Raw genomic sequence first — 15,180 nt, 5'->3', positions numbered from 1 at the left:
TGGCTACAGGCCTGCTCACAGCCACTAGTTGAGTCAGTCTGTACTTTCCTGTAGGGTGGAGATGCAAACCCATGCCGTGGCATTGCTCAACTACTTGTAGCAACTATGAGGAAGAAACAGAGCGAGGGAGGAGTCGCTACCCTTTCTAACCTTGCCAAGAGCTTGGCACAGCTGCTCACATCCTCCTTGGACAGCGCCAGAGCTACTAAGGAGGCAAGAACAGCATCTGAGCAGCAATGAGGTCTCCCTTGGGATTCATATTCCTGCTTCTCATCCAAGGTTGTCTTCAGTGTGGTGAGTAGAAAAAGGCTGAAGTGGACTCACCAATTTCAGCCCTGTGAGTTTCATAATAAAAAGACACCTTTTCAAATGTCCTTTCTTTTAAGGGGTCCTCTTAGCTGTGCATTCCTTATTGGCTGGGAGTTGGACTAGATGGTTCTTGGGGTCTATTCTCAGTCTAAGAGTCCCATAATATCAGAAATCTACTGCGTGTTGACTTCACTGCTGTTTGTCTCCTTTGTGAGCTCCGTATCATGATTCACACCTGCTTCATCGCTCTTCTAATGCCTTCTTTCAATGTCCTTCTCTCTTCCTTTGTTTTGTACAGATTCATCTCCTGTTTGATCTGGTTGCCATCTTTTGAGCCTATCCTTTCATTGTATCTTTTAGTACCTGCAGTAACTGACAGGGAAAAACATTTATCTCCATGCCCTAAAAAGCTCTAGTTGTGAATATTTGCTGCAGATGAAGAATTATGAATGGCATCAGTTGCTTTCTAGCCTGCTTGTCAATCCCAGCTCTAACCTTTTAGTATCTTCATGGGCCCTTCCACACAGCCTTATGTCCCAGAATATCAAAGCAGAAAATCCTACATTATCTGAGTGTGGACTCAGATAACCCAGTTCAAAGCAGATATTGTGGGATTTTCTGCCTTGATATTCTGGGGTATAGGGCTGTGTGGAAGGACCTCATGTTTCCTACTCAGAGTTCCTCTTGCCTTTCCTTAAGCTGTCTCATAAAGAAGACATTCACAAATATTGAGGGTGGTTTTTTTAAAAAAAACAAAAAACTATAAGCCTACAGGACCACTAGAGTTCTTGTGAATTATACTCCAAAATAGTAACAAAACAAAGTTTTGATGTGTCCCAGTGCAGTGCTCTTTCATGCCTTCTTTCTGTCTGTATGGGGTGGATAGTTACTCTCTTCTGTTTCTGCCAGAGGCAAGGGCAGGTGAGCAGGCTTGCCAGAGGAAGAGAGACTAACTGAAGTAGCAACAGTCCTCTGGTGAGAGTGTGATTGATGGGTGGACAGCCTCTATTGTTATTAATCTTTTTGTGGCAGAAGCAACTTGAGAAACTGAAAGTCACTTCTGTGTGAGATAATTGGCTGTCTGCAGGGACGTTGCCCAGGAGACACCTGGATTTTTTACCATCCTGTGGGATGTCCCTGCATGGGAAGCTGGATCTGACTCACCCCATCTTGCAGATTTGAACTGCCAACCTTCATGTCAGTAGTTCAGCCATCACAAGGGCTTAACCCATTGTGCCACCGTGACCCCTATTATTATTAATTGCCCACAGAGAAATGCAAAAAAACACAGTAACATTGCTCTGGGTGGGTGCCACTGATGTCTCCTGGGATATAGTATGGTCCCCATATCAGCGGGTGATGCGCTCCTATACTTTGTATGAATACGTGAAATGGGGGACAATAGTGAAATTATTTCCAATGGGACAAATATGGAGGTATCCAGAAGAAGGTGTAGCTTGTACAGGAGGTCCTATGTGAATAAGTGAAGCTGAATAAATAAAACTGCATATATCTGTTCCCTAGATACTGGAATCATACTGTGATAACTGGTCTGGTGGCCTTTAGCATGCCAAAAATGGAGATTTATGCTACTGATGTTGTTACACTACAGTCCAGAAATGTTGAAATAAATTTTAGGTGAATTTAATTTAATAAATCAACATTATCTAATTTATCATGAAAAAAATGGATTAGAAAAAAACCAGCGTTTTTCTCCTGCAAGATGAAATGCTAGGTAGTTGGGATACTGTCCAAATCACGGGATGTTTCCATTTTGCCAGGACAAAATCTCGACTTTTGGGATGAAAACATGCCATTCAACTTTACATTTCTTTCTTAGTCTAGTATTTTTGTCAACAATTATAGTGGGCCCTTGGTATTCCCTAAAGGTGGTTTCAAGACCACTCATAGATACAAAATCCTAGATGCTCAAGTTCCATTATATTCACTTGGAGAGCAAAATTGTGTCCTTTATAGAAAAAGGCAAAATCAAGGTTTTCTTTGGGTTTTTTTTTTTTGGTAGGATAACTTTATATTTACAAAGTAATCCAATTATAGAATCATAGAGATGGAAGAGATCACAATGGACATTCAGTCCAACCTCCTGTGTCTCTTTGTGTGTACACATACACCCCCACATACATATACAAACATACACTTGGCAGAAAAAAGAAAAGGCTTGTATACTTAAAGTATAATTGACCAAGAGCAAAAGGAAATATGCATGTTTGGCTGATCTAATTGTAGGTGATGATGAGTCATAGATTTTCTCTCTAAATTGACAATATTCATAAAATCTCAGGGTGAATGTTGTTCTTTTTCATTTAGCTATAAATGAAGACCAGAAGCCACTGGAGACCTACCTCCTGAATAAAATGGCCCAATCTGCCATGGCTCCAGAAGCTCTCCCCAACCCCAATGTTTTGCTGGCTCTCCGTCTTGCTCAAGATCACAGCCTGAACATTGAGCGCAAGTTACTGAAGAGGCTATCTGATGATGCAATAGATAGGATGAAGAATGGTAAGAGTTAGGATCCTCTTGGAAAATTTGATATTTCATGTATTGAAAATGCATAGGGCAGGAGGACATAAAATATCTGTGTTTAGTCTGCAGAGTCATTAAAGATTGTGGGGATTATCATGGGGGCTACTGGGGGCTGTGTGTAAAATGTAACAGTTCTGTTGATATTTAAGACTGGTTTAGTCTTGACTTTTAATATTGTATTATTGTATTCTATTCTTTTGTAAGCTGTCTAGAATCCCAACTTAGGAGAAAGCAAGGATATCAATAAAAAAAACAAGTGGATAGATGGGTTATTGCTTTTATGACAGCATGCTATAAATGTTTACTGACAATATCCATCAACATATAGTTTGTTCATTATATTTGTCAATACCAAATTACTCTGTGTATTTTGGTTTAGGAAGAGTGTGGATAAAACCCTTGCAAATAAGATCATGGCAGCACATAGATAACACGTGGAAGAGTAAATGCTGTTGGCTAATCATCATTATCATCATCATCCTTATTTATATCCCGCCTTGGGGCAGCTTACAGAAAATATATGCAATATCAAAGCATGAATAAAAACATAATACATAATGTCAAAATCAAAAAACATAGCAAACTAAAAATAGCAATATCATAGTAAAATACACAGATTAAATTTTGCGGATTTGCCATGGAGTAGGTCCTAAGAGAGGCTCTAGCCCGTGCTCGGTCAGATTCGTCCTGAGTCTTCTGCCAGTGGGACTCTAGTCTCCACCTCATTTGCTTTATCACCATTAGGTCCCTGGTAAACGAGAGAGCCAATTTTATTTATTTATTTATTTATATCCCACCTTATCCCTACCCCAAGGGGGACTCAAGGCAGCTTATAATTAAGCGAGAGAGGATGTTCAGGGTGATCATGTCAACTGCTGTGGTTGTCTCCCTTTTCCAGAGGTCCGCCAGAGCATTGACAGGATTGTCTGCTACCATGACAGGAAAATCCCCAGGAGCCATCAGGAATCCATTAGAATCCTTAAGTCTCTTGGGGTGGAACATCTTAATGGGTCCCCCACCCCTGCAGAGGTTGGAAGTTGCAGTTAGTCTAAACCTGATCGGGTAGTGATTGGTCCATGACAACGGAACTAAAGAAAGTTCTTCCATATCCACACCATCATCCCATCCTGCATTGAAAACCAGATACAATGTGTGTCCAGCTACATGGTTGGGTCTAGATATAATTTGGGACAGCTCCAGGGTTGTCGTGGCAGCCATGAAGTCCTGACCCACTCCTGAAAGGGCAGTCTCAGTGTGGATGTTGAAGTCTCCCAGCACAATTAGCCATTGAGACTCCAACGCCAGGCTCAAGACCACCCCAGCTACCTAAGGTATGGAGACTTGTACAGCGGAGCTGGCAGTACACAAGCAGAATATCTAATCTGTTCTGGTTACCCTCTCTGAGATAGACACACTCGAACGTCGGAAATTGTGTGATGGGACACCAGATCAGGAGGATGGAATCTCAATAGACTATTGGGATTCCGCCTCCTCTCCCCCAAGGCCTAGTTTGTTGGTGCATTCCAAAACCTGGAGGACAGAGCTGGGTGAGGTTGACCCTCTTGGTTTGTCCAACCAGGTTTCAGTAATTGAAGCCAGATCTGCACACTCATCCAGGATCAAATCCAGGATGGCTGCAGTTTTACTATTCACGGATCTGGAGTTCAACAGCAAGACTTTAAGCCCAGGGGGCTATCATGTTGACTATCCAGACTATTTGTTATCGGTAGGTGCTTTGGGGTCACAAGGAGTCTCTCGCAATATTATAGTCCCACCCAGATTATTTTAAGAAATGGCAGATATATTGCAGTTAAAAAAGAGAGAGAGAAAAGAAGGGAAAGGAAAGGAGGATTGGTATGTTTTGATACTTAAAATTCCTATCAGGTTCTTAGGCCTTTTGTCTTCCTCCCTGCTGGGTGGGAGAACGAAAGCAAAGGTGATTCCTTATATCAAGTTAATAAGAACACTTATTATATGCCCCCAAGTCACTTGCAATATACAGCAGCTCCAATGTGATGTTATCACAAGGCTTTCTTCGCCTTTCTCAGACTGAGTGTGATTTGCTCAAGGTCACCCAATGAGTTTTAATGGCTGAGTTTAATTTGAACCCTAGTCTCTAGAGCAGTGGTTGTCAACCTGGGGTCCCCGGATGTTTTTGGCCTACAACACCCAGAAATCCCAGCCAGTTTACCAGCTGTTAGGATTTCTGGGAGTTGAAGACCAAAAACATCTGGGGACCCCAGGTTGACAACCACTGCTCTAGAGTCATAGTTTAATGCATGAACCATAACACAACGCTGGCTCATTCCTTTACAAGGCTTTAAAAACAAAGGCATTCTCATGTAGGTCTCATGACATCTGGAGCCAATAGTGAACAAAAGTACTGAAGAGATCTGAATCATGACTTGCCAAAATTCCCTTGGCCTAGTGTGATTTGTCCAAGGTCAGCCAGTGTCATGAGATCTGATGTCATACAGCTTCCTCTATCCTTCCATGGAGACTGAAGTATCCCAAGTGGATGCAAAAGCAAGCTCGAGATCCTCTGTTGTGAAAGCTCTCACTAATTTGCAGTAGTTTGGAAGAGCCCATAGACAACAAAGCCATGAGATCTTCCCTGGATTCAAATGAATAGGATCTTGCATAACTCATTCTTTTCCCTTCTTCCTTATTTTTACAGGGAAAGACTTCTCTTCAGGCCAAGTGGCCCTCTATGCCTTGGCTCACCAGGCTTCCTGCTCAAATCCTCGAAGAGTTTCGGATGAGTATTTCGTGCTTGATCTAGTGAGGCTCTTAGAACAGAAATTTGACATGGAGATGACAAACATCAGTGAGGATCATGACTTCAACAGTATTGGGAGAGGACTCATTATCCTTTCCCATGGTCATCTTTTTGCACATCCCTACTTGCTTCCCCTTCATTCCTCTAAGACTAAGGGCCCTGTCTCATATTTTATAGCACTATTGTTCCACTTTGAGCCTTCAGTGCTGCAGTGGGGTAAACTGCTGAGCTGTTGAACTTGCCAACTGAAATGTCGGCGATTTGAATCCAGGGAGGAGGGTGAGCTCCCACTGTTAGCCCCGGCTTCTGCCAACCTAGCAGTTCAAAAAATGCAAATGTGAGTAGATTAATAGATACCACTCCAGTGGGAAGGTAACAGTGCTTCATGCAGTTATGCTGGCCACACAACCTTGGAGGTATCTACGGACAATGATGGCTTAGAAATGGAGATGAGCACCATCACCCAGAGTTGGACATGACTAGACTTAATGTCAAGGGGAAACCTTTATCTTATTATTCCACTTTAATAGCTATGTCCCTATTTTTCTCTCTTATGATTCTATTTTTTCTCATGTTTCCTCTCTTGTATAACATTTTCCATATCTGTCCCTTGATCTTCCATATATCTTTATCCCTCAATTGTATTCAGAGTTCCCTCATTACATCCTTGTTCTATTTCCTCCCAAACAGTGTTTCTTTTTGACTTTCTTGTGCCTCATTCTACCCATTTTGATGGCTTTTCCATCTGTTTGTTTCTTCTCAGACAATAACAATAATCCTCTGACCAATTATTACCAGCTTGGCTTAAGTGTCCTTGCCCTCTGCCAGCTTCAAGGCACATTTTCACCCACACAGATAGCAGATCTGTTCAGCCCAGATGAGAAGAAATATTACCTTTCTGGCCAGTTCTCTGTAGGTGAGTTAAGATGAATTTGGAGCTTCCATTTTTATAAACAATTAGCCATCCCCTGGCAGGCGTTGCTGTGGCCCAGTCTGGTGATCTGGAAAATAAAGTAATGAGAAAGTGATGGTTTCTAATATATGTAATTTTTTATGCTAGTGGGTAAATAGTATTTCTTGTTTCTTTGTCAGTGTTGATGTGGAGATTGTCTACTCTGGGATATGCAACATATAACATATAAGGGGTCTTTTTCAAATCTATGATACAACATCTGTGTGTGCCTATATCTATATCTATGGCTGGATGGCTCTTTGTCAGGAGGGCTTTGATTACGTTTTCTTGCCCTGGTGAAGGGAGTTGGACTGGATGGCCTTAAGTATTTTCTATTGACCATAGGGGTTCTGTTTGGGAAGTTTGCTCCAATTCTGTCGTTCGTGGGGTTCAGAGTTCTCTTTGATTGTAGATGAACTATAAATTCCAGTAACTACAACTCCCAAATGTCAAGATCTATTTCCCCCAAGCTCCATCTGTGTTCCTAGTTGAGCATATGGAATATTTGTGCCACGTTTGGTCCAGATCCATCATTGTTTGAGTCCACAGTGCTCTCTGGATGTGGGTGTATTACAACTCCCAAACTCAACATCAATGCCCACCAAACCCTTCTAGTGTTTTCTGTTGGTCATGGGAGTCCTGTGTGCCACGTTTGGTTCAATTCCATTGTTGGTGGAGTTCAGAATGCTCTTTGATTGTACGTGAACTATAAATCCCAGCAATTATGACTCCCAAATGACAAAATAATTTTTTTTTAGTGATGGACACTCCTTGCGTTAGTAGGTGTCTTGTGGCCAAATTTGGTGTCTTTTCATCCAGTGGTTTTTGAGTTATGTTAATCCCACAAACAAACATTACATTTTTATTTATATATACAGGGTTAGTCAAAATGAATAGGCCAATTCGGGTACAATTAATTTTCTTATTGGCCTATTCATTTTGACTAACCCTGTATAACATTTTGTTTTTATGGGATTTATAGCAGGATAGAATAGTGCCATCCCACCTTGCTTGTGATACTGTCTGAAGTATTATTGTCATTCATAAACCAGAATGTGTTTTCTGTTTACCGTATATGGGATTTGGACTGTATATTTGTTGTTGGTGCTCCTTTAATTCATTTCAAATTACAGTAACTTCATGGGATTCCCTGAGGTGAAGTATATGAGTTGCCCAAGGTCACCCAGGCATTCATGGGTTTTCATGGCTGGGTGGAGATTTGAAACCTGTTCTCCAGAGTCACCTTACATACTAAATAAATTCCCAGACCCCCTCCCCCCCAAGCTAGTATAACCAACTGAAATCTCTGAAAGAGACTCCCATACACTAGAGTGTAGTTACCTTCAAATTGCATACCATTCTGAATTTTTGTCTACACTCTACAGCTTTAAAAATGCATGCAGATGCATACTTTAAGAGGGAATTCATAAGGTTAATAAATTCATGTTTTCTTTGATGGTAGAAATCAAGTGGGGATAAACTGGCATGGACTGGGAATTGATTGAGATATCTATTGAATTCTTCTGTTACTATCTTTATTCTGTGAGCATTGGATTGTATTTGAGAAAGCTGAGAACTTCACTTCCATTTTCTACTTTCCTACATAGACACCGCAGCATTAGCAATCTTGGCTCAGATCTGTGTACAGAACACCATGGATGATGCTACACTGGTAAAGGAGAACAGGACAATCTCAGCAAATGTACAGTGGCTGCTGAAGAAAATGTTGGAACACAAAAGTAACAGCGGCATAATTGGGAACATGTACAGCACTGGAGAGGCCATGCAGGTGAGTGCAAGGATCTGCCTAGAATGTATCATTTAAGCACATAAAATCATAGATTTGAAAGAGGCCTTATTGGTCATCATTGTGGCACAATGTAAAATAAACCACGTGTAGTTCATGTTTGATCAGCCCACCACTACCTTTTCAGAGAAATAAAATATGCTACTCAAGTGAACAATAAAGAACACATAGTTTACTCTTCTTAATTCAGAACAACATATGTACAATGTGATCAGTTGTATCAACTCACATAATGTCCTTATACGAGAGATTTAAAATGGCCTTTCTCTGCCCACGTGAATAACCTCTGTCAGCAGCTCATGAAGCAAGAGCACACTCCAAACTCTGTCTCTCTCTGCTTCTTTCTTCTTCTCTCTGAACATGCATAGCTCAAACCTGAACAAAATATTACAGTAACCAAAAGTCCCAGGCTCAGCCTGCTCCCCAGGCATTGCCTGACCAATCAGCTTCATGCATTTTATTTTACAGTTCACACACACACACACACACACACACACTCGCTGATTCCTTGCATGCTCCAACAATCATGTCCACTCAGTGCAGGAATTTCACATCCGATAGCTGCCCTGTCTCTTTCTGAAGACATACAGAGAAAGAGACCCCACCACCTTTCTAACTACTTGGTTTCATAGCCAAACCACTCTAAGCACCTAGAAGTTCCTTATAATTTTTAGTTGAAATCTGCTCTCTTGTAACCTTAAACTATGAAATCAAATTCTAGCCTTTGGAGTAGCAGAGAACAAACCTGCAATCTCATCTTTATGTCATCTCTTTAGAGAGCAATCATGTCACCTCCATATCTTCTTCTTCACCAGGCTGAACATGCCCTGCTCCTTCAACCTTTCCAAATATGTGTTCTTCATACCTCTTACCATCCTTTTGCCCTTTTCTGAACCTGCTCCAATTGGTTTATGTACTTTCTTGAAATGAGATAACCGAATCGAATGCAGTGCTCACATTGTGGTTCTATGGACCCATCTTCCTGTTTTATTTTATCAGAATAACAAAAATATATTAATGCTTTCAGGGAAATAGCCGATTTCCTATAAGTGCATCTTTCATAACTGGGGGTGATGGGAATTTTAGTCCAGCATATGGAAGGCAACTGGGGAAAGGGAGCCTATTCTTTCAGTGCTGACTCTTCTTAATTGACACCATTCAGCTTTCTTGAAAAAGCACAGTAAGGAATCTGTCTTACTGTTACGTATTTTCCAGTAAAAGCTGGCTGATTTTGAGGGCTGTGGTAAAAAAAAAAGGTAGCATCTCTATATTCTGAGTAAGAATACGTATTCTCCAAGAAGACATGTGGATTTTTCTGTATATTGGTATATAATTGCTGAAAGAACCCAGGTGGTATATAGCCTTCACCTATTGGGTCCCCAAATGTCTTTGACATTAACACTCAGCAGTTAATTTAATGGCTCTACAGTGTTACCCTTGTATTTGCAGGGGTTAGGTCTTAGCATTAACAGTGAACACTAACCCTTAGCCAACCAAGTTTGGGATTTTTCTTGCACAATGACATTTCTTTCTGTTTCCAGGCTTTAGTTGTAGCTGACAAATATCTTGCACCTGGATCCTGGAACTGTACCCAGACTTTGGCAACAGTCCTTAGCGAGATTCCCAAAGGCACTTTTGACAATCCTATGGCTGCTGCCCAACTTCTCCCATCTCTGGGGGGCCGGACTTATTTTGATATAAATAGTTTTAACTGCTCCAAAGATGAAGGTAAGCACTGCAGGGCATTCCAAGTGAAGCTTCAAGAAATGGATAGATTCAAAGAACTAATCCTTCACTGGGAGCATCAGAGGACTACCATCAGGAATTTGTGGTGGAATGAAAATCACGTGTAGTTCACATCTTTACCAATCCACACACTGACTTGCTAGAGAAAAGATATACCACACAGATTATCAGTAAAGAATAATGTGTTTACTTTTTGTTATGCAGAGCAACATATATACAGTCATGAGAACAGTTGCTTTGAGTCATGCAATGTCCTTTGAGAGAGATTCAAATGGCCCTTTGGTGTCCGTGTGAAGCATCTCCCTCCAGCAGCCAAGAAACAATAATAATAATAATACTGTATTGATAAACTCCTGCACAGGAAACTTAAACATGTAACTGTTGCCAAAACTCCCAGGCTCAGTTAGCTTCTGGGCATGGCCCAACCAGTCAGCTTTGTGCTTTGCATTTTTCAGTTAATACACTCACCAACTGATTTTTACATGCTCCAACAGGATTGTTCATTCTGAAACCTAAATGTGATATGTTTACACCACTTATATTCTCATCTGAACATGGAAAATGCAATCACTTTGGATGTAAGAGAGTGTTTTATGATGAAAGCTTTTCACATGCCAATCCCAGGGCCACCCAGTTGTATCTGATGTCTTCCATTCCAGTGGAACACTGAATCTGCTCTTGGTGTTACTCTAGTTTTTCAAGGAGCTACTCAGTGTTGAATTGTGGATTGTCCCTTTAAAAGTTCAGGTTAAAACAGTGGATTTGCCAGTCCACAGGTATAGATCCACCAGCTGTCACTGGTAGCAGCACTACAGCTTCTATTAGGTGCATGGGCAGGAAAGCTTTCAAGCTGTCTTGAAAAAGGCTTATGTAATCCTAAACATGTCAGTAACTTCATTCAAGCTCTGCTCATACACACACACACACACACAATGCCCTTTCTACCAGCAATAATTCTATGCCCTTTAGCTCTTTATGCATGTCAGATTACTATTTGGGCATCTGAACTGGCCCTTGTTTTTTCTCTAAGTACCTCCTTGAGAAAAGATGATCATATACAGTACACCTTCTAGTCAGGGGACAGAACCATTTATCTCGAGTCTTCTGTCATTTACCTGTATGATCTTGCTGTCAGTCTTTACTATACAACTAGAAACAAAAAGTAAATCCAAAAGAACACAAGTATTTCTGGTGTCGTGAAAATGAGGCATGTCTCCAAAGAGAAAAATTCAAGCTGATATATGAATAAATTTGGAAGACCTGGCAGCAGTTGGCTCCTCCACTTTCTCCATATCTGCATACATTCCTTGTTTAAAGGCAGGCAGTTCTCATATAGGTTGAGCATCCCATATATAGAATTCAAAAATCCCCCCAAAACCAAAATTCTCCACTTTCGCTTTTTGATGGTTCAATGTACACAGTTTGTTTCATCCTCAAAATTATTTAAAATGTTGTATAAAATTATTTTCATGCCATGTGTCTAAGGTGTATATGAAACATAAATGAATTTCATGTTTAGTCTTGGGTCCTATCTGATTGAAATGTTGTTAAAGTTTTAAATCCCAAACACTTTTGGTCCCAAGCATTTCAGATAAGGAAGACTCAGCATGTGATGTAAAGGCAGGGACTATTGATACTTTGCAAATGGGTAAAAAAAACAACAATCCCACAGCCATTAGCAAACACTGCATATAAAAATGTGCACATTGAGGAAACATGTATATAATAAATAAATTTTAGTGCATTTCAAAATACTGATGTGCAAATTGGATGGAAAGGACATGTGACTGATTGCATGTGCACTTAGAAGATCAGAAATAGACTGATGCATCCAACCCTAACTGCTTCTGTTCTGTCTTATTTCCAAGATGATCACTATATCCACTTTGCTTTCCAACAAACCACGCCACTTGTCTCTCAGCATTCAATTACGGTTATGTATATGGTCACCGACAGTTACAGCAACAGGTTCTCTGAATCTACCACAGTTACTGTCCCAGAGGGCTCAGTATTCTTCAGAGTCATGGAGGCTGCCCAGGAAAAAGACCCTAAGAGGTTCAGGTAACCAGCTTGTGCACCAAGGCCGGCACTCATTTATGATTTGACAGCAAACGCAGTTTAGTCCCCATCATCCACAGAGCCAGCCAGCTTGGATCACCCAACATCATGCTGGCTCCATGAGTGAAGGAGGACAGAACCATGAGTGAAGGAGGGCTGCTCTAGCATCCAAAGTGGTTGCTACTGAGAGCCACTGCCGAAAGTATGGTGTGGTTAATCATCCATTTATAAGAGGTACTACAATTGGTCTGAATAACAAATCTGCATAGGATTTGTGCCTTTTTGTAAGCCGCCCTGAGTCCCCCCTCGGGGGTTGAGAAGGGGGGGGGGTAAAAGTACCCGAAATAAATAATAAAATAAATTTAATCTTAGGGTTAAAGGGGAGGCTGTTGATGATCATTAGTAAAATATACTTTACTCAGTGTCTGCCCCGAGGAGGATAACCTGGTCCTCTAGAGCTAGACTTTTGCTCATTCAGCTTAATAGTGTCTTCTCAATATCTTGAAGAGTGATATGGATTCATATCTCATCCAGTGTTGGCATTCAGTCAACTCCGTGTTTTATGTTAGAAGTGAGAACTGGATGCCCCTCTTGCTCTACCTGGGCTGAATCCCCAGTTATCCCTCACCATTTCCTCCCTTCATCATCTATTCTTCCTTAGTAATAACTTTTGCCATTTTGACTACATTCTAATGTTATCTGAACACATATGTCCCAGTTTTCATCACCAATATGTTGGAAAACATGGGTAACGGGAGTTGTCCCTATTATTCAGGAGTAAAGTAATGGTGTTTCTCTTGAAAATCTCTTCTGCATCAGGTTCACCTATAAGCAGAGTAATTGGGGACCTTACATCACTTCTGTGCAAGACCTAAGAGAGGACAGCAACAAGCGTACCTACTGGCAGCTCCTCAGTGGGAAAATTCCCTTGAGCAAAGGTATGGACAAGTCAGGGCAAATGTGGATAAAAATGAGAAGATCTATAGGTAGTACTAGAGAACAGAGGAAGGAAAATTGAAAAACAAGGGGCATTATCCCACCATACTGTTATACCATCATAACAATTAATGAGTCCTGCATTTGCCTCAGCTTTATTGTATCACATCTCCAGGTATTGCCATGCAGGAACAGGTTTTTCCCTACACTGGAAATAATCTGTTAATGACTCCCTTTTCCAGAATCAATTCAGTAACAATTTCTGATGTAATTTTCTTTAAGCTCTTTTTTCCATTAACAATTTATTAGTGGTCATGGTTTGGGTGTGGTTGGCTAATTCCACCCTCATGGATTCCCAAAGAAATTTTTGGCAAGAGCCCCAGGCCACTTCTGGTGCTCAAATTGGTTAGATGACTTTTCTATTATGTTGAAACCCTCTCTTCTGATTTCTGATATTTACTTCTGGCGGTTCTTCATTTGTTTGCTGTTAAATTATCATATGCCATAGCCCTGTTTTGGCTACAATTTCTAAAAAGTAAATTAGACTCTTATGAAGCTAGGGGCAGGATACAGGAGTTGCCTTTGATGTAGACAAAAATATGCAACAGACAATCTGCTACCCTCACAAGACTGACTGGAGCAGATTTCATCTAAAATTAGTGTGGCATAAAGGAGTGGTGTGACAGGGCGCTTGACAGAACGTGGCAATGGGAATATGCCCCACCAGGCTCCAGGAACGGTATTTAGAGTACAGACTGGCCAGCATGCAAGATAAGCTTAGAGTATAGAAAAGGATTAAGTTGGAACTGTTACTTTTCAAGTTTGAAATCATTGTGTCTCTTTTCTCCTAGGTGCTGGGGAATATGTTGTGTCTGATGGAGAGAACTTGATGGTTAAATTCACAACTTACTGATCTTCGGGATTTAAGCAAGGACCACTGTTGTTGAGCCACAAGGATCTCCCTGGGAAAATCTATCTTCACCAAGGGCTCTATAATAAATATATTATTTTTAATTATTTTAAAAATATTTTTTGAACTTTTGTGAGTTTGAAGCATCGAAAATTGGGACCAGACTGGTGGCAGTTTCACCCCCCACAAAGACTTCATCATTTCTAATCCTTTAATAAATTGTTTCTGATTTCTTTGACTTTCTGTGTAACTTGTATCTTTCCATGTACTGTATCTAGTTATTATATCATAGAATCATAGAATCAAAGAGTTGGAAGAGACCTCATGGGCCATCCAGTCCAAACCCCTGCCAAGAAGCAGGAATATTGCTTTCAAATCACCCCTGACAGATAGCCATCCAACCTCTGTTTAAAAGCTTCCAAAGAAGGAGCCTCCACCATACTCCGGGGCAGAGAGTTCCACTGCTGAACGGCTCTCACAGTCAGAAAGTTCTTCCTCATGTTCAGATGGAATCTCCTTTCTTGTAGTTTGAAGCCATTGTTTCAGTTCCTAGTCTCCAGGGAAGCAGAAAACAAGCTTGCTCCCTCCTCCCTGTGGCTTCCTCTCACATATTTATACATGGCTATCATATCCCCTCTCAGCCTTCTCTTCTTCAGGCTAAACATGCCCAGCTCCTTAAGCCGCTCCTCATAGGGCTTGTTCTCCAGACCCTTGATCATTTTAGTCGCCCTCTTCTGGACACATTAGAGCTTGTCAATATCTCTCTTGAATTGTGGTGCCCAGAATTGGACACAATATTCCAGGTGTGGTCTAACTAAATCAGAATAGAGGGTTAGCATGACTTCCCTAGATCTAGACACTATGCTCCTATTGATGGAGGCCAGAATCTCATTGGCTTTTTTTGCCGCCACATCACATTGTTGGCTCATGTATAACTTGTTGTCCACGAGGACTCCAAGATCTTTTTCACACGTACTGCTCTTGAGCCAGGCATTGTCCCCCATTCTGTATCTTTGCATTTCGTTTTTCCTGCCAAAGTCACTGTTGAACTTCATTTTGTTAGTTTTGGCCCATCTCTCTAATCTGTCAAGATCGTTTTGAATCCTGCTCCTGTCCTCTGGAGTATTGGCTATCCCTCC

At 41.1% G+C, this 15,180-nt stretch overlaps 1 protein-coding gene across 1 annotated transcript; it reads left to right on the top strand.

The window, feature by feature from the left end:
- The first annotated feature begins 112 nt into the window (after positions 1-112).
- TCN1 (transcobalamin 1) lies at positions 113-14,234 on the top strand. The gene is made up of 9 exons (XM_060754940.2): positions 113-294; positions 2,638-2,829; positions 5,531-5,680; positions 6,396-6,548; positions 8,192-8,373; positions 9,933-10,119; positions 12,006-12,198; positions 13,015-13,133; positions 13,983-14,234. Exons 1-9 carry the CDS (start codon positions 237-239, stop codon positions 14,042-14,044), a joined length of 1,296 nt encoding a protein of 431 aa, XP_060610923.2. The 5' UTR covers positions 113-236; the 3' UTR covers positions 14,045-14,234.
- Positions 14,235-15,180: the final 946 nt, after the last annotated feature.

This window comes from Anolis sagrei, chromosome 1, assembly GCF_037176765.1.
Source record: "Anolis sagrei isolate rAnoSag1 chromosome 1, rAnoSag1.mat, whole genome shotgun sequence".
Lineage (NCBI taxonomy): Eukaryota > Metazoa > Chordata > Lepidosauria > Squamata > Dactyloidae > Anolis > Anolis sagrei.
This window is presented reverse-complemented; position numbering and strand designations above follow the sequence as displayed.

Bases quoted from the DNA above. Each gene is read 5' to 3' on its own strand.
- TCN1 (XM_060754940.2), top strand. From the start codon at position 237: ATGAGGTCTCCCTTGGGATTCATATTCCTGCTTCTCATCCAAGGTTGT. The intron at 5,681-6,395 runs GTGAGGATCATG...GTTTCTTCTCAG, and splicing joins CATGGAGATGACAAACATCA to ACAATAACAATAATCCTCTG. The intron at 10,120-12,005 runs GTAAGCACTGCA...CTTATTTCCAAG, and splicing joins TAACTGCTCCAAAGATGAAG to ATGATCACTATATCCACTTT.